The 19642-nt window shown below is 39.7% G+C and overlaps 2 protein-coding genes across 5 annotated transcripts in view; one reads left to right on the forward strand and one right to left on the reverse strand.

Annotated features, from left to right (window-relative positions):
* The first annotated feature begins 448 nt into the window (after nucleotides 1-448).
* ZNF830 (zinc finger protein 830) lies at nucleotides 449-12301 on the forward strand. Its single transcript, XM_032989012.2, has 10 exons — nucleotides 449-623; nucleotides 797-896; nucleotides 1942-2062; nucleotides 2624-2657; nucleotides 3992-4224; nucleotides 4554-4644; nucleotides 5269-5332; nucleotides 8238-8318; nucleotides 9664-9740; nucleotides 11626-12301. The coding sequence occupies exons 1-10, from the start codon at nucleotides 502-504 to the stop codon at nucleotides 11807-11809; spliced, it is 1107 nt and encodes a 368-aa protein (XP_032844903.2). The 5' UTR covers nucleotides 449-501; the 3' UTR covers nucleotides 11810-12301.
* LOC104357721 (poly(rC)-binding protein 3) overlaps nucleotides 8324-19642 on the reverse strand; it is a 68365-nt gene continuing 57046 nt past the window's right edge. For 3 of the 4 annotated variants that reach the window (XM_032988986.2, XM_032988985.2, XM_032988984.2), the window contains one exon: nucleotides 12410-19480. In XM_032988986.2, the coding sequence (XP_032844877.1) occupies nucleotides 19444-19480 (37 nt within the window). In that variant the 3' untranslated portion in view covers nucleotides 12410-19443. Of the gene's footprint in view, nucleotides 9238-12409; nucleotides 19481-19642 lie in introns of those variants that run through there. The other variant, XM_042797996.1, reaches the window with a different exon arrangement.

Below are 19642 nucleotides of genomic sequence, written 5' to 3' on the forward strand. Positions count from 1 at the left end.
GTGCTGCGCGGGCGAGTGGGAAGGCGTTTGGGAACCGCAGTGGGCCGTGCAAGGGTGCGGGGAGACAAAGCCTGAACTGTCACTGTGAATGGCAACAAGCTGAAGCTTAAAGAAAAGCCGCGGTTTAGTTTGGTTTTTGAAAAAGCGCTTTTTTGCAGTTGTGTTGCATGCTGAGGGGGTCTGGGTGTTTGGGATGTACTGTGGCTTTTTATTTATTTATTTGCTTGGGGGGGGGGAAATTTCTTCATAGACAAGGCCCACAGCAGGATGCTGGTGCCTCTTAAGTCATAGTAGTGTTCCAGAGGCTTAACTGCTGAAAAACCTGACAGAGCCGGAGGGTTGAAGTCCGCTCGTACGTCGAGATGATTTTCCCGCCCCTGGCTGGGGGGTGGGGCTTGCTCGCCTCCCCGCCCACGCAGCGTGCGTCGCGCCGCGGGGCGGAGCCGTAGCCTCGGTCTGGGCGCCCGCCCCGCCCCGCCCCGCTCGGCTCGCCGGGAGAAGATGGCGGCGGCCGGGGTGGGCTCGGGGCGGAAGCAGGTGCGGCAGGAGGAGCTGCGGCGCCTCATGCGGGAGAAGCAGCGGCAGAACGCGGGGAAGAAGCGGATCGACTCGCCCTTCGCCAAATATCCTCGGCCCCAGGCTTCCCCAGCGCTCGCCTCGGGGGCTGGCTCGGCCCGGCGGGCGGGCGGGTGTGAGGGAGGGCGGGCGGGCGGGCGGGCGGGGGTGGCCGTCGCGGGGCGATGAGGGGCGGGGGTCCGCGCCGCAGTCTCCTGCTTCCCTTAACGGCGGCCGCCACGTACAACAGCCTGGGACACCTGAGCTGCACGCTGTGCAACGCGCCCGTGAAGAGCGAGCTGCTGTGGCAGACCCACGCCCTGGGCAAGCAGCACCGCGAGGTGAGGGGGGGCGCGGGCTGGGCCTGTGCCCGGCGGCGGGGGGGCTCGGGGCGGCAGCTCGGCCCCGCCCGGAGGTTGGTTGTGCCGGGGGAGACGGGCCCCGCGTCTGAAGGGGGAGGTGACCCACGGAGGCCGGGGGCTTGCTGCTTTCTGAGGTGTACGCTCACAGGTAGCAGGGGAGCGTCTGCCGGGAGGGAGCTGTGTAGGAGGCAAGCCTGATGGTTTTGTCGTTTTCGTTAAGACTGCGTACCCGTTAAAAGGCTTGAGAGAAGCGTCCCGTGTCTTTCAACGGGCGCGCTCCTAACGTAAAGCGGCTCCCACCTTAGCGACAACTTGTAGCTGTCACCTCTCTGCAGCTCGGACCTGGAAATACTCCTTGGGGTTGTTTTGTTACCTCTGTGTTATCAAGGAACAGCTTACTCGTGGTTCAGAAAATAAGCTTATTTATTTATTTATAATTTAGGAATAAACAATTTGTAAAACAATTTCAGGGAACTTGTTAACTTGGAGGTAACCTTAAATCTGATTGTCTATCCTTTTTAAATGCTGCTGCTGCTTCTTAGTGGAAACTGAGAGATTGCATTTAATTTTACAGTTGTTGAGGAAAATACTGAAAGAACTGAGGGGTTCCTAGTTCATTGCCTGCATTCTGAGTAGATCATCATGGCAAGGCACAGTGACATGTCTGTAATACATCCTTTTGTGTTTTAGATTTAAAACAGTTAATGTTTAAGGACCTCAGGATAAGTCCAGCTCTTCCTGCTTTTTCCTCTAGTGTCTTACTGCTGTAAATGTCACTGATCTTAGCCTTTGTCACTCGTACAGCCTCCTTCATGCAAACGTCAAGTCCTCTGCCCCCATTTCACATCATTCAAGAGGCTGACAGAAGTATTGATCTTGGGTTTGGTATCTGTGATGTCTGTTTCACTGATCTTGTTTAGAAAGATATTAGCTCGCTTTATAAAACTGTTCTAAAAGCCCTGTATTTTAAGCTGCAATACTGTTCCTGCTAGGAAGGCTTCCTAAATTTTCTACTTCTTCACAGAGAGTTGCAGAACTAAAAAGTGCAAAGCAGACAGCAACTGGTTCAGCTGCTAGCACATCATCTCATCCTGTAAAGAGAAAAACTGTTGATGTGGAAAATACAGACTTAAAGAGAATAAAAGGTAAGGAGAGAAAAATACTTACCAGGCACTTTCCAGAATCTAGTCATTTCACATCTTGAATGGTTTTGGCTTGTTTTTTTCCCATGGAAGTGAGTGTGAATACACAAGACTGTTGAGTTAATGTCAGCCTGTTGCTGCTGCAAAGGGGCTGTCTTGTTCTTTTTCTGTAAGTTCACTGATCAGGAGAAAACTGCGCTTTTGGTCATTTACCTAGTTTTCTCCTGGGTAATTTGGTTAAATTAGGTCATGGAGCTGTGGGCTTGGTCCACATAGAACCAGAAACAGTGTCAGTTAAACAGTAGAAGCACTTGCCGAGAAGTAGTTTTACTCCTTTTCAGTGGGATCAAGTCACTGATTTACCTCAAACAATGCATGAAAGTTCATGCTAAAGGAAAGATAGTTATTTTTTTTCCCTTGGTATTGTATGTGAATATATATGGATATAAATATATAAAATATATGAAAGTGTGCATTTGTGAACTTGCTGCTGTAGAAGTCTGTCTGAGAGAGATTTCTTTTGAAAGCACGGATTGTAAGAAGTGACTTTTGGCTGTTACACAGGTACAGATGAAAAGCCACATACATCTACATCTGGGTAAGTAGATCTTATTACATTGTATATGAGCTTTTGTAACTGTACCAACTACTGCATTCTCACCCTGTTCTTCCTCATCTCTTTCCTAGCCAAGGGTAAAGGTTCAGAGAATCAGCAGATCACTGCTTCTGCTCATTTTCTAATGTGGGTGTATGTTCCTGGACACAGCAGAATCTTCCTCAGTGCAGATGAGAAAATCATGGTATTAACTCTCTAGTCTCTGACAAAAAAGGAATTATTTTATTGTCACTATTAGACTTTCAAGGATTAATATTTGGTGGTATTACGCAGCTTGCTAGAATGAAAATAACCAGATTGTGGCATGTACTCTAGGCTTCAAAGCTGGCATACTGCAGAAGAGGTAGTAGTCTGAAATGAAGATAAATTTTAAATGTATATTTAAATGTACATTTAAATGATATTTATTCACAAAAAACTACTAACATGTAATCAACGGATCTTTATTAAGATGTTTTTGTCACTTAAAATTCACGTAAATGCCTATCGTGCAGTTGAACTCTCAGAAATACAGGAGTGTATTTTACTTCAAGGGATTGGGTTAAGCATCCAGCTGCCACTGAGGACTTCTAATGGTATTTGGACATGTTTGTGGGGTTGGTAAATGTCATACGAGGACTGTAGTTTTCCTGTATGCTTTACAGGATAAATTATTATTATTTTGCATAGATACTACGTGCTGTTATCTTGACTTACTTTGTAGAGGTTTTGAGTATGTGTGCAAAATGAACAGCTGAGAGGTTGGTTCAGTATTAAACTGATCAGTTTGATTTATTTTAAAATATAGCCTAGAAAAAAGTTTGGCTTGGAGGCTTGCAACTGCTCTAAACACAAATCTGGGTTTTCTCATTGCTCAGCCTGTGTGGCTCTTCTGAGCAGCAGTAGGTACCCAAATGTTATACATGAAGGTTCTCAAGGTTTATGTGACATTAGTATGACTGCTGAACTATGAATTTTGTGTTTAATGTGTTCACAGCAGGTACACTGATGCAAATAACTTTGAGGAAATAGAATTACCTAAGCTACCATTCCTCCAAATGCACTTTGTTATTAATGTTTCTGATGTTGAATATTCAAATACAAAAAGGGAACTGAAAGGTGTTTTCAGCATTAACCTGAGCATTTCTGGGGAACTGCAGGTGAGAGCGACAATGTGTGCTGCCTTCAGACAGTGGTTACATCAGTAGCTGCGCAGCTCAGGGTATTGCACAAGATCTAAAAGATCATATTGTTCACAGATTGAATAGGATTCGGATGCTAGACTGGAACTGGTTTTTGTGAAGTTTGACGTAGTTACGTTGTGTGTTCTTTACTAGGCTACCAGCAGATTTTTTTGATGAAACAGATCAAGATAGTGCAAATGAACAGCTTTCAAAGGGTCCGGGTCCCAGTTTACTGTCCGGAAATTATGACAACGACGATGATGATGATGATGATGATGATGATGATGAAGAGGAGGAACAAGATCAGTCAAACAAATCTTCTGTTACGCATAAAACTGAAATTCCACCTCCAACTGAAGAAGTAATCGCTAATTCTCTGCCTGCAGGTAATGCTGACTGAAATAGTAAGTGAATCAGTAAGGAGAAGCTGTGTTTTAACTGATGATGGAAGAGTTTTTATTTATTCTACTTATTGCTGTTAGTTGGTTAGGGTGTGTAACATTAGAAGTAGAGAAAGGAGATTCTTTGCTAGTTTGTTATTGTGTGGTGTTTTCTCAGCATGTTACTGATTTTATGTTCTATTTGTTTGAGGCTGTCAAGTTAAATAATGTATGACTGTTATTCCCTTGATTCAGTAAGGTATTAATTGAAATTCCTGTCTAGTCAGAATTTTATAAAGAAGCTTTTGTTCATAAGCTTCTGTCCTTTCTGACAGACTTCTTTGACAGCAAAACTACAGCTGCTCCCGTAGTTTCCCACTCAGGATCCATACAGAAAGCAGAGATACAAGAGAAGATAGTGGAAAGGTAAGCAGTTAAATCAAATATTGATAGATTTGGGAATTGTAAATAAACATCATGCTTCCAGGAAATATAGACTCTGATCACTTAGAAATCTGTCGTATCATTAACTTGTATTTGGAATAGTTTGTATATATGTAGCATTATTTCAGACATGTATTTCACACCCTAGGGGAGTGATTTGCAAATTTCAGTGCAGGATACTTTGGAAGCTTAATGTCAACCCCCTGCTTTTAACTGTTTAAAGAAAACCACCTGCTTGTTCTGTAAAAACGGTTTAACTCACTTGAGCACTTTTTTTAGACAGTGGCTTTCAGAAATAGAGACTGTGCTGTTAAAACGCTTGGGTGTTCAGCACACTGGAAGGAATAGTTTAAGAAGCCTAAGCTGTAACTGTTGTTTTGACAGTGAGATTTAAACCTGTCTGTGCAGTTCCTGGTAAGTTAGGTAAGACCAAACTGAAGAAGCAAGTTTTGATGGTTGTAGGTAAAATTCAGGGCGTAAAAAAACTTGCTCCATTTCTAGGTCCTTTTATAAAAGATTATGGATTTTATTCTTGACTGTTTTTAACTCTACAGTAAAGCAGGTTGTAAAGTGTTAACTTGGGATAATAGTAGTCAAACATTTCAGGAAAGAAAACACCGCTGAAGCTTTGCCAGAAGGTTTCTTTGATGATCCTGAAGTGGATGCAAAAGTAAGTGATCTGCTCTTTTTATGCTGCTGGATTTCTGCCAGTTGTAATGATTTTCTGAGTAGTAAGGGTGCTTTTCCAGGTAATTAGTCATACCTCAGAATATAAGAAAATGACTGGACTATTTAGAATAGAATAGTCCATTTCAGTTGGGACCTACAACAATCATCTAGTCCAACTGCCTGACCAACTCAGGGCTGACCAAAAGTTAAAGCATGTCATTAAGGGCATTGTCCAAAATGCCTCTTGAACACTGACAGGTCTGGGGCATCACCGCCTCTCTAGGAAGCCTGTTCCAGTGTTTCACCACCCTCAGGGTAAAGAAACGCTTCCTCATGTCCAGTTGAAACCTCCTCTGGTGCAGCTTTGAACCGACCATTCCGTATTAATTAGAAAACGTGAAAAGGGAGGGAGGCAGGCTGGCAGGAAGAACTTGTTAAATCATCTTTCAGAAGGTATTTTTGATTGTGGTTCCTTTATGGCTCTTAAAGAAAACCAAAGAAATGTTACTTGTTGGTTAAAATGCTAGGCTGAGATTTGGACAATACACCTGTTACTTTTATTTCTTTGGGTCATCCCAGGAAAAGCATTTCGCCTAATTTGTATGTCCAGATCTGCTTTGGAATTGAGGATACAAAAATCGTTCTTTAAATGTCCTTTGAGAGAACCTGTTGAAAAGTATAAAAAGTTACTATATGACTGCTACTGTACATCCTGTTAGAATGAAAATAGCTAGATTATGGCATACACTTATCTCTAGTACTGGCATACTACAACGGGTTTTTTTGATGCTCAGAAAATAGAAGAAATGTGGGCATTCAAGATGTTTCCCCCCAAAACCCCCACAACTAAAAATCTTGAAATTGTGATCAAAATCATTAATTCTTCCTTCAGCTTGCACAGTACCAAATGATGACCAAATAAACACTGATATTTTAAATACAAACCTTTTTTGCTTGTTTCTTTTGTAAAATTTGCCACAGTTTTGATGTCTTTTCTGCTTGCTTTATTGAAATAATAGTGGTGTAGGCTCATTGTTCACACTGTGGAGGGCTGCTGGTGTATTTAAATTGGATTGTGAGGTTCAGCCATGATTTCTGATTTGGAGACCTTCCAAATAAATGCTGCTTTATGTTCAGTTAGTCTCACTGTCCCAATTATCAAGCTTGGGTGTCTCTCATTTGCACAGGCAAGATTCTTTTGGCACTGCTCATGCCCACAGGGCGTATGTAAATAGCTTTGAATAATGACATTTAAACTATGGAAATACGTAGTTGAAAAAGCCACACTTTTTTTTTTTTTCAATATGACTAATTGGGGTGTTAAATTTTTTCAAATACTTAGTTTCACCATAAGTTGGGAAGCCTGTACAAATGCCTGTCAGGCAAAGGAGAATCTGCTTATATCTGAGAGGACACAGGTTAGTGATCTTTGTTCTGGTTCTCCTCAGCTGATAAAATTTACAAGTGGATACATGTTCCAATAAGATCTTGAATTGCTTGCGAATGCTGTTCTTTTTAATCAGCCCTTTCTAAATTTAGTTAATATGTAGGGGAAGGAAAATGCTTATGACATCGCTTATATTGAGATGTCTGCACTGATTCTGTGTTGAAATTATGCACAAAACAATTATTTTCAGAATTAACTGTGCATTTGGAAGGGAGATTGTGGGCTTGAAAAATGCTGGTTCTTTACATCAGGAATTTATAAAGCATATAAATTCTGGATTAGATAAATATTTCAAGAAAAAATAATGTATTTACTGTTTAAATTTATTGTAAGAAATACAAATAATTATGAATTACAAAAGACAACCACAATGCATAATAACACAGTACATACACATATGATAGAAATAATCACAGAACAGAAAAATGAAATGACTATTACTTCCCAATATGTAGTTTGCTTGGAAGCTTCTAATTTATTCTATAAACTTAATTCATACTACTAGATTTTGTGTAATCATTCAGGAACAAAACATACCAAATTGTCTTTACCATGATGATGACTGATGTGTTACCAAAAGAGAGTAATGAATAAAGGAAAAATAAAACTAATGCAAAAAGATGAATTATTCTGTTCAAACTGCTTAGTTCTCTTAGCTATATAATTTCCACACAGTCCAGAGCCAGGCATAATCAGTCATCTAACGTATGTTACATGTCACATCTTCCAGTCTTGAATTGTGGAAGTTTTGGTTACACAGGAATATTATCTTGTTTATTTGCTTGTATTAAAAGCAGAATCTGGTTTTGATTACCTTAGCTGTAGATCTTAAATGCATTCTTACAGCTACTACTTTTTTTAGTCGTCTTGTCTTAGTGATTAATGCTATCTATCACAGAAGAAAAAGCTTTGCGTGTCATTAAACTAGGTATGTAGCTGTACTATTTCTTCTGTTAGCCAACAACATTAGACTAGATTTGAAATATAGTCACACTAACACCAGTCAGACTGGCGACTGAATCATTCGATATTTTATGTTATGTTGAAGGTAAATAATTCTCTGCTTTTTGACTTGTGAGATTGATACTATGTACGATTGAACAGGCAATTTACAGAATTTAAAAGTTATCACCTAACAGTGAAATTACAGACCATCACATTAACAGACTTAGTTGCTTTTGTTACTCCAAATATTCCACACCATCCATTCTTAGTCAGTTATTCTTTAATGCTACAGTCAAGGATGTTGCTTTCATTCAAGAGTAGAGTCAGATATTTCTTCCAAAGCTGTTGTGCAGCTGGACTTTCTTACTCATAAACATTACTTAAACTGAAGTATGTCACCCAGACTTTTCTGAGAGCGTGGCATAATTTGCCCTGTTTGTCCAGGTGTTTTACAGTGCCCCAAAGAGTCACTGGACATAAATCGTTAATAAGACTGTTTTTTCATGTTCCTTAGGTGCGAAAAGTTGATGCTCCAAAGGATCAGATGGACAAAGAATGGGATGAATTTCAAAAGGCAATGCGACAGGTCAACACAGTAAGTAATGGAATCTATTTTTATTGATTCTAAATACTATACACAATAAGGAAAACAACAGTTTCATGCAGCTCTGCAGAATGACTGACATCTGCATTTGTTAGCTGTTTGTTGCAATGCAGTGTGTGGTTAAATGCACTTTATAAATGAGCAAAAGGTTCCTTCTGTTTTCTCCTTTAAGGGAAATTAAGTTGAAAAAACTTTTGATCAGGATCCAGTCATCAATATATACCTAGTTACATTTGTTAATTTGTATTTAAATAAGATGGCATATACCTCAGATCAGCATCCTGTATTCAAACAGGACATAATCGTGGACTCTGCTTTAGATGAGATATATTGATATATCTTAACCTTGAAAAACACAGAACAAAATACTACCTGTTTGTCTTTTTTAAAAAGGATCTGTAAAGTGTAGGTAACCTGGGTTTTATGGTTAATTTAAATGTACTGGAAAGGAACCCCAAAATTTGGAAAAGTGACAAAAGATTTTGTATGTGAGACACAGAAGTTGGCCACAATTTTTCTGTATTTCCATTTTTTACTGTCTAGCATTGCATGGAAAGTCCTCCCAGAACAGGTTTTTATCTGCCCTTTTGTACAACATAAAATTGTCACTAAAGATACGTGGTGTTCTCAATCTTCTGCTAGAATATCTGCTAGTTTTTAAATTTTAATCGTAAATAATTGTTCATATGTCAACTGCTAAGAAAAGTGGTGCAAGAAAATTTATCATTGCTCATTTTAAAGCGGTCAGCACTATAAACAGAGCAAATGTTCATACAAAAGCAGTGGTGGATACATTTTGCTAGCATTAGCCATTCAGATAATTCTTCAGCTTAGAAGGAATCTTCTCAGTTATGCGTGGACCATTGATTGCATAGCATCTCCCAGACATTCAGATTTGAGAAAGTATATGCTGAAAAAAATAACAGGTTAGAAACACTTCGGGATCTAGTGGGAATATTTAACCAATACTTTCAATAAGAGTGAGTAATTAAGTCCCAGGCACTGGGATCTACCTCCTATTTCAACCTCAGACTTTGGATGCTGTAGTTTGTTTATGCTCAGTTTCAAATAGCAGTGTATTGAAATATTCGAAAGGTTAACCCCAAAGCAGCCAAACTACTTTTAGTTTTAAGAAAAAAAGATTTCAATTTCAAATTAAACCAGATCAGGTGTTTTTCTGTATTTGCCTCCAGAGTCTTTTGTGAAGGTGGGGGCATACGTATAGGAGATTAACATTGACTTGAGGTAGGGGGGAGGAAGGGAAGACAGACATCAAAAAGGAACAACAGTGGAATTCAGGATGAAGGTGAATTTTCTTAGCACTTTTCTGATTTAGATTTCAGAAGCAATAGTGGCAGAAGAGGATGAGGAGGGACGACTAGATCGTCAGATTGGAGAAATTGATGAGCAGATGTAAGTAGATCAATTTTTCCTCAAGCTTTCTGTTCTCCAGCAATAATGGTTTGCTATTTGACTAGACTGATAAAAACACTTTTAATTTTAACCTTCTGTGATGCTACCTTTCATTAATCACCTAGATATTGGAAGGACAGACTCCCTCAAACTCCAGAATGATACCTAATTAAAACATTCATTTTGGTGGAAAGTTATATAATTATTTGCAAAGAGAGAATGCACTAGAGTCACTGAAGGTACAGCAAGCAGGCACGGGCAAAATAAAGCAATAGAAAGCAAATTCTGCGAACAAACTGTCCCCCTTCCCCCTGCAAAATGTCTTAATTTGTATTTCTCTCTGAATTCTTATTGATACAGAATTTGTGAGCATTTTTAAAAAATCACAGTCTGATATTCTGCACTGCAATTAAAGTTTTGATAACGGGACTTGTGTTTTGGCCATCCCTTTGCTGTACAGAAAATGTCCTGTTCTGTGACTAACCCTCCTTGTTTCTAATAAACGTTTACTTAAAGGTTGTGTTGAATGGTGCACTTCATTACATGAAGTGGTTTTTTGTTTTGTTTTGTTGAAATGGTAGGTGTAGCGGTTGGATAAGCATTAATTAAAACTTTTAAGTAGCCTGAAACACAGCTTAGTGGAACGGATTGTTACGATTATCATATAGCTTAACACGTTAATTAACAGTGAATATGGCAATGGTGCAATTTAAAAGAAAAAGATGAATTCTGATTTTAATGAAACCTGCAACAAAAAGAAGACACTAAAAATTAAAGTAACGCTTAAGCCATCTGGACAGATTTACATGCTACAGGTAATCAGACTATAATAACAATACCGTTGGGTTCAGACGGAGCTTTGGTAGTACAAGAATGTGTTTAACAATGTTCATGTAATTTTGGAGAGGGCTTGAGCTAAACTTGGCTATCCTTGAGCATTCATTTTTCCCAGTAGCTTAGGATGCTATAGTACATAGAACCAAATTCAGAAACTTGTAGAGAATTTCAGGTTTGTTGCCATAATTTTCTCCAAAATAAAAGTTCTAAATAGATTTTTAAAGACTGTTTTTGTAGGTTTGTCTTCGGAGTGTATTTAAATGCAGGCTATTTCAAATTAAATTCAAAATCAAATTAACTCTCGTGACATTCATGTTTTCCTTAGCCTTCAAATCTTCCGCTGTGACTGCCTGTAAGAATGCAGATACACAAGGGGAAGCAGGATCCAGATAATAATCTTTCCATGTTGACTCTTCATAGCAAATAGGAATGGAAGAAGCAAAGATGTATTTAAATCAGGTTGAACTACTTGTCATTTTCGATAAAACACCCTGTTAAAATGGCTAGAATAATTGTTATAAAACATATTTCAAGGATAGAAGTTCTTAAGTAAATGGAAAACTGTTTACTTAAAAAATTCTGCCGTAGCACACAGTAAGCAGGTAAAGAATCTGAACACTTGTGCTGCTTTTTTATTATTTTCAGAGATGCCACCACTAAGTTATCAACATCGATAGCCAGCTGATATCTCACCTTTCTACCATAGGTGAAAACCATAAGTGGAGCAAAGAATGGCATTTCTTCTTGTGTGGAAGTGGATATTGGTTCTGTGCTTTTTTAAAGAAATGATTTGTGGTGGTATTGCAGTTGTTAAATATTTGGATTAGATCTCATTGCTAGAGAACTGACCACGCTTCTCCTCCCTGGTCTCTTTCCACTTGATTAGCACAGAGAGGGCGCACTAGCATATTGGAAGCTTATGTTTTAACTGATGGGAAGCTGTGTAGCTTTTGTTATCCAAAGTTGGAGAAGCAAAATCCAGCACTGTAGAATATCCAATTAATGTGGAAAGGCCACAAATGTTAATAGGTGGTTTACTTTTCAACAGTGAATGTTATCGCCGTGTTGAGCTTTTGCGTAACCGCCAGGATCTTATGAAGGAGAAATTAAAGGAAGCCATGAGACTAAGAGCAACACAAGAGAAAGAGGATGAGGCTATTGGTAGTGAAGATGAAGAAGAATTGCAAGATTTGCTCTCTCAAGACTGGCGGGTGAAAGGGGCTTTGTTGTAGCATTTCTGCAACGTGGTTGATACTCTCTTTATCCGTGATGTTGCTTCCATTGTTAGAAGTGAGAAACTTTTGTTAAATATTTATTTAAAGAGGATCATGAGATGGTAAAGAGCCAAGCTTATTAAAAAAAGTAATCTTTGTAGATCTACAGTGGTGTATTACTTGCTGTAAAAACTGTATATTACAAATGTTTTACAATATTGAATGCACCTTTCCTGTTAAAGTTACTGGTTTCCTACCAGAGTTATTTTAATGTGATTAATAAGTAACTGAGGAATCTCTAAGGTTTTGGAAGCATTAGGTATATCTGTTAATTTTGAGACTTGGGTTATTGTGTATAGAAGAAAAGGACTTGCAAATGTGTATAGAGTTTTCCCAGATTGGGGAGTTATGGAAAGGAAAATATTATGCATTTATGTTACCTTAAAATTTATAAGTGCTCTTCCATCCATTGCCCCAGCTCCCAATAAAATGTGTACATATTTTTCAGAATCTGTTACAGTTTCTCTGCGTACGTAAGGACCAAGCTCAGAAATGTGGAACCACAGCTTCTCCACAGTGTATACTCTGTGATGTGCCATAGGCAGTGCCTAGTATTTTTCTTTATAGTATCTTGTTTTGCTTAGCGCAGCCGCAGCGTAGCATTCCTGACATTTCTTGGGCCAGGGCGATGAAAACACAATGGTTACATATTTGCATAACTAAATAAAAGAGTGATGAAATACCAGAGAGGAAGGTACTGCACTCGAAACTGATGAGGTAAAATAATTTCTCTAGCTGTAAATATTGGAAATTTTCGTAGGATGTTATCTGAGGCATGGAGAGCATCTAAAAGTGATTTCTGTTCTGATAAACATGGATGAAGTAAAATCAAGAACCAACAAATCTGGCAAGACTGGGACATGGAAAGCAGAATTACCTTGAGCTTTGGTAAGTGTGTGGGGTTTTTTTTTTGTTTTTGTTTGTTTTTAGTTGTCTATTTTTTTACTTTTGCAAATCTTAAAACATTTCAAATTTGCTGAGGACTTTTGAAAAAATAGGAGAAATGTGTGAATTTTTTTTTTAGCAAAAAGTTGTAAAGCAACAGCTTAACATTTTTCTTTTTAAAAAAGATTCTAGTTTTAAAAGTTAGGTTTTAAAGGGAGAAAACAAGCTTTGTTTTTATGAGAGCATTCTAGATAATTGCCTCAAAGATGTTTATTAACCAAGTAATAAAGAGAAAAACTAAAGCTAGGTGTTTGATTTGCTTGTTTTGGAAGAAAGACCTGATATGGTGGGAGCCCTTTCCCTGTTGTGAGGTGCTTTTTACCACTTCTGGTTTCCATGATCCTTGGGTCCAGCTCTTTATAAAGCTTTCAAAATTCAAGCAATGGTCTTTAGCAGTTTGGTGCATGCATTTATTCCTGCTCACATATGCTGGTCTACAGCCATTGCTTTTTAGTTGATAACAGTAAGTGTAAGAAGCTGTCACTGCTAAAATTTTTGGCACAACGCTGCAGTCTTACAGGAATTAGTACTGTTGTTGAGGTAGCAACGTTCAGAGATTACTGAAATACAGAAACATTCGGAATATTGAAACAGATAATGGCAAGCTGGAGAAAACTTAGTTGGGTCAAAACTGAAATAAAATTTCCTTCTATAGTGTGAAACATTTGGATATCAATGTATAAGGTACCTGTCATGCTGTAGTGAAAGATCTCTAGATCTGTTTGTTAGTGTAAAGAGGACTTTCAGCTGAGGGGGAGGTACAATATTAACAGATGGACAGTTTGTTTTTTTTTTTTTTTCAGAACAAAACAAAAGACAATCCCCCAGCTTCACTCTCAGAAGAGCTAAGCAGAGTTTCTGGTAGTCCTGCTTATCTTTGCTTTTCGCTGCCCTCACTCACCAAAGCATACTAGCTTGTTAACACAACTTCAGAACCGCTCTGCCTTCAGCCTAATGTCAGCGAAACAGATGGGGCGAAAGCCAGGTTACACGAAGTGTCACGAACCTGTATGTTTCTACAGTATAAAAAAGTTACTCTCGGCGTTTATAACTTGCACTCAAAATGGGGTACGTACATCTGTAACTTTACTTTTGTACAGGAATCTGCAAATCATGGTTTCAGCTGCAGATAAATAGGAAAGGAGCTGAGCATTAAATCAGTCCAGGTGATTTAGTTCAGCTGCCGACCGCTTTAGAGATGCCTAGGGATAAGAAGCTAAAGCCAGCGAGTTTAGTTACAGTGCAGGGAGCTTTTATGTTCAAATCCAAACCACTGCAGCCCCTTGTTTTAATTATTAGGAGTAGATGGCAGGAGTAAACACCAGACCACTCATCACTGTTTGTTTTCCTTGCTTAACTTCTGTTGAAAGGGTAAAGGCGGTGGACAAGCCAGTGGGCGTCTGTATTGCTGAGGAAGTAACTGACGGCATTCGTCCCTCTTGGTTGTTGCTTGTTTAGGAGTCGGTGCTTTTTTCCTTGGAGGAATCTCATAGATCCACAAATAGTGTTTTCTACGAGTTTTATCCAGCTTATTGTATACAGCTGTACATTTCCTCAGCTTTTAAAACAAAGCTTGTAGAGAGCTTTGTGAAGAAGACAGGACTGACTTTGCTGTCTGTATCCTACGTGACCACTGACGTACCTGTGCTATTGTGTCAAGAAGGCAAGAAATCATCCTGCTTGTTAGCAGTGAAAGTGGCGTGGCTGTAAGGGAAAAGAGGGTTACCCCAACCTTTCTGAAGCCAAGCTAATTTATCAACGTAAATGATCTCCTGTCTCTTGTAAGTTCATTATGCCTATGTTTTTCAATTTTAAGTCTGCCCTCAGTTTTAGAAAACAATTATATGAACTTCTGATAAGCTATTCAGCTAGATGATTAACTAGAGCAAGTAACTTTTTAAAAATACGGGCTTCCTTAATTTCTAACTTCTTAACTTTCTTGAATTATATTTTTAAACAATAAAGACAGTCATCCTAATAACTAGTTCTGTCCTTAGCCGCTATTAAAAATGGTTTACTCTCTGGCACACTGGAATTGAGAAGAATATTTTAATTCTCTGATCTCCCTGACTTTCAGAAAACTGAAGAATCGGAATTAAAAGGGAGGACTTAGCATTTGTAATTCTTATTTACTGATATAATAATGGAGAGTGTTGCCCAGATTTAAGAACTGTGTTATTTCATGCCACCAAAAAGTAGTTGTGATTCCCCAGCTCAAGGGTGTTGAAACTCCCAAGTGGCTTCCAGGGCCAGAATATGTGTGTGTGTGTGTGTGTGTGAACCAGAGTTCCAAGTAGCAGCTCTGCAGGGAGCAGCTAACTACAGCTGCAACTGCCAGTTGTTGGTAGTTAGCTGTTCTCTGGCAAGTGCCCTCAGTCACAAACGGCAATCTGTGTGCTAACTTCTCTCCCACCATGGAAGAAACAAGCTGCTCCTGCCGTGATTTAGAAGTACATGTGGGAAAAGGGCTGTATTTGGTAGGGAGGAGTCCAAAGTGATTGCGCAAAAACAACCAAACCAAAATAGCAACAACAAACAAAGCGATCTTCTCATTTGCTAACATGATTGTTTGTCATTTCTTCCCTAAAGCATATAATTTCAAAATTTGCTTCAGGATTACAAAGAGTGGTTAAAAAGAACATTAACATTAGCTTTGGTCAGGCCCCCTGCCAAGAAATGCAATTTGAGGAGATAGATACAAATTTTGCTTATTACATGCCACTGTAATTAAATTGTCTTCATTTTATCATCTTAAAAACATAGAGTTAGAAGTAGCTCTAACAATAAAAGTCATATTACTCAAATATTTTCAGCACTTAAAAATACTTTGTTTTTACTTATACTTAAGAAAACTTGCACTAGGAAATCAGACATTCAACCACTAGGAATCACGCTCTAGCTGTCATTAGAAACCATAATGTGAGTATATAATGTTTCAGAAATTCCCTTTTGTTAGGTACCATCAGATGAATTTGACACTTCTCTTTCAGTTACTGTCTTGAGACCTATGCCAGTCTGTAGAGTGACTGGACACATGTATTGATGCAGAAACTGATTTAATCAACATTACTGCGTTCCTTCCTGGGACCAAGGAGTAGGTACACGTTGGTGGCAAGAAAGGCAGTATGTACCTGCATCCCTAGAAAGTGTCGCTCAGGCCAAGAGACTGAAATTTTCTGGTGTGAAGCAGTTTTTCAGTATCTGCCTTCCATTTCATCTTCCGTTCATTGCTTCACTTAGGACTATCCTGGCCTGTCAGCTGGGAAAAGAAATGTGAGCAAGTCCCTTGTGTAGGTATCTAAACCAGATCTTTCTTTCCAAAAAATTGCAGAGGGACTAATGCCTTGTGTAATTTGTGGTTATACCAGTTATGGAGGATATAAGAAATCTCTGTCCAAATCCCTGTTGTCTCCGCTGTGCTTTGAACATCCAGTTCCTGTGATCTATCTGAGCAGCCTGGGAATTTCAGTGTTTCCTGGAGAAGCTGTGCCACTGTAAAATGATTGAATTAGCATATGTGACTTTGATAATCATGACACTCGCTCGAGATGGGGAAGGTCTCATTCCAAGTACATAAACAGTGCTGAAATACATCTCAGCTGAGCTGGAGGCTATGGAAGAATCTCCCCCATCCCACTCTGGATTTTCATGCTGTTGGGTATTTAAAAATGAAAAAACCAGGACCGCTTCCATCTCTGCCTACTTCAGGTAGGGAAGGTTCAGCGCATACTTTAAGACAGTCTTGTGAAACCTCACAGAAACGCTGTGCCCTTGCAGCCTGGTGAGGCTGGGGCACTTACCAGGTGCACCACTGAGATCTACGCTGTCAGCTTCCTCGGAGCCCTGACTGGCACAAATACCCACCTCGGGGCCCACAGATGCCTCCTGGCTCTGAGAACAGAAAGCATGCTGTGTATTAGCAATGGACTAAGTCATGGGGATGAATACCTCTAACTTTGTTTCTTTTTCCTTCTGGTTGACTATTCCAGCCAGCATTCGTACTATTTTTTTTTTTTTTTTTTTTACTTGAGAAACACAGCAGAGCTCCTTGAATTCGTTTGAGATGTTTGCCAGAACTCTGATACCGATTTGATGGTGTGAAAGCTGCAGAACTTGCGCTGTCTTTCATTTGGAAGCTCACAGTTCTGTGGGCAGTGACCTTTTCGTATCAAGTGCTTGCTTCCTCTTATCTACCTTTGGGCACGAGTGGGTTTAGTTTTCTATCTTGGATAATATTATTTTTTACTTTTTTTTTTTTTCCCCCTCCAGCTGTACCTTCTTGTGTTTTGTTTGGCTGTTTTGTATATTAAAGCTGTCCAGGAACTTTTTCTTGCCATTCAGAATTCTCTTCCAAGTAAAGTAATTAAAATTAGTCCATAGTTAGTCCAGATTTTATAACATTTCTGCCTGTATTCTTTGCAAAAGCCCTCTCAAAAGACGACTTTTTTTTCCTTCCTTTCTCTAGGTGGCTTTATTTTACCTCTCCTCATGCCACACACAAATATGCCCCTGCACTAGTTGGTTTAGATCTCAGTCTTTTCTAGTCAATTCTGCAAGGCATATGGGAATTACTTATGTGAAAGATGCTATACACGACAGAGCTGCTGCTGCCCTTTGCCTAGCAGCTTTACTGGAAGAGCAAAGCCTTGACCTACATAGTATTGAGCTGCAATAATGTTCTCTCTCTCTTTTTTTTTTTTTTTTTTTTCTATTTATACTAGCCAGGCTAGCCAGAGAAATAGCTTTTGCTGTTGAGGAAATTAAGAGTATGGAGGACTCTCCTATGAAAGCAGCTTCAGCTCCCCTTTCAAGAGTAAGAAGTTAAACATATTTTAAGTAATATAAATGTATTTTAAGTAATAATAACACGGAATTTTACCAAGATTAGTACTACAGCCTATAGTTCTTCCAACCTAAGGGTTGGAAGGGCCAATTCAACTTTGGGTAAGGCTACCTGGGTGCAATGAGGCATTCTGTAATCTTCCTTGACAGCCTTTATTGTCAAGAGTTGCTCTGTGGCTGCATCTGTATTGAAAAAGCAGTTAACTGCTACAGTTCTCCAAGTCCGTATGCACATCTTGTTCATATCATAGTTCCTGCTTAGTCTCAAGACCCAGACACGTAGGAACTCTCCGTACCCTAGAGTCCATGGAAAATGAGAGTGATCTGCCCCACAAGTGCTCAGCCGGGGCAGTGAGGGGCACCGGGACCCCAAGCTAAATACCCGGAGACAAGCATAGACCTTAGCAGAGCAGGGACGGAGGTTGTAGTATTTGTCTCACGCCATTTGGGAGGATGCTACTCACTTGCACGGCCAAAGCCTCTGCTTTCTCCTGAGGATAAAGCAGTAACTGTGAAAGTCTTGCCGCTGGCTTAGCGGCGGGGTGGCCGGGGCGCGGCCGGGGTGCTGTTTGCAGCCACAGCTCGGGGCCAGCCCCTTCCTTCCCCTTTCCCGTGAAGCGAGAGCTTGAGGCTGTGACCACAGTGCTTCAGCAGAGCCAAAGGAGGAGCTGAATGGCTTAGGCGGAGGGCCAGGGCAGGATGACACACTTCCCTGGGCCAGGTCTCCATGCCCCCTTTTCAATGCAAATTATCATGTTCCTCCCTGCTGCTGGGCTAGTTTCCCAGCGGCGGCGGGGTGAAAGGTGCTGTCTAGAAGCCTCGTGTCACTGACCAGTGCTGCTGGGAATGGGAAAATACGAAAGGTCTTATCAATAATGTACTCGGTACCCAAGGTTGTTCCTTTGTTCCAGTTTTTCTTTCCCTAGTATCTGATCTTAAAATCAGTATGGGAAAACATGGGAGATGCGACAAACCGGTGGCTTCTTGTAGCAAGAAGCCAAATGCAGTCTCTTCTATGCAGTGTGAGAAGCTCTCCAAGAGCAGCTTTGTTAAAAACCAAGCAAGGTTTTGCAGAAATACTGCTTACTCTTCTAATCACAGGATCTGGCTCCATCTAATCCTGAAAAGACTCATCATCCCTGACAACGGGCTAATGTACTTTCTAACGTTGCCAGTATTGCACAGTTGTTACACTCTTTCCCAATGAGCACTGGGACCTTAAGCGTGATGATATGAAACCTTTAATCGTTAATGAAAACAAGCAATTTGTCTATGATCTTAGTTTGACAATCCATAAAATAGTGTTTCTCAAATGACAAATTAGCAACTTGGTTACAAAGAACAAAGTTTAAACAACACAACAGTTGTATGCACAAAGCTACCACGTCTTTTTTTTTTTTTTTTTTTTTAAATCAAGAAAAAAATTTATTTATAAAAACGTCTCATTTAATTTGCTGTCGAGTCTCTAGCTGAATACAGTGGTTTAGAACACTAACGGCCCATGCTTTTATACAGATTAGCCAAAGCATGAACATCAATGAGATACCCCAAAAATAACTTTTCTTTGCTTTATGTTATGAGCCACAACAGTGTTAAAACTGGAACAGTAATGAAAGCAACAGAAGAGTTAGGAAGCACAGTTGCTTAAAGAGTAAAGGAAGTATTTTCTTTTGATGTCTCAGAATAATAAGAAAGTTAGAAATGGCAGAAACTTCTCTGTAGATTAGTCCATAGAAAGCATTGTCTCATGGGGCTTTGGAAAAGTCCTGTCTGGTGGCTAATGCACTAGGGCATGATGAGATACATTACAGAGCCCCCAGGCCAGTAACTTCTGAAGACAGCCTAAAATGTAGGAACAAAAACGAGGAAAAGAAAAAGAAAAAAAATAAAAAAGGCAAAAAAAAGAAAAAAAATCTTCTCACTATTAAAAAAATAACACTTGAGTACAACCAGCATAGAATAGCATTTCAATGCAGGCAAGTTTTCTCACACAGAGGTTCGTGG

This window comes from Tyto alba, unplaced genomic scaffold, assembly GCF_018691265.1.
Source record: "Tyto alba isolate M040663 unplaced genomic scaffold, T.alba_DEE_v4.0 Super-Scaffold_27, whole genome shotgun sequence".
Classification (NCBI taxonomy): Eukaryota; Metazoa; Chordata; class Aves; order Strigiformes; family Tytonidae; genus Tyto; species Tyto alba.

Coding starts and splice junctions, on each gene's coding strand:
- ZNF830 (XM_032989012.2), top strand. CDS start 502: ATGGCGGCGGCCGGGGTGGGCTCGGGGCGGAAGCAGGTGCGGCAGGAG. Junction 4,225..4,553: donor CGCTAATTCTCTGCCTGCAG/GTAATGCTGACT, acceptor CCTTTCTGACAG/ACTTCTTTGACAGCAAAACT. Junction 5,333..8,237: donor ATCCTGAAGTGGATGCAAAA/GTAAGTGATCTG, acceptor CATGTTCCTTAG/GTGCGAAAAGTTGATGCTCC.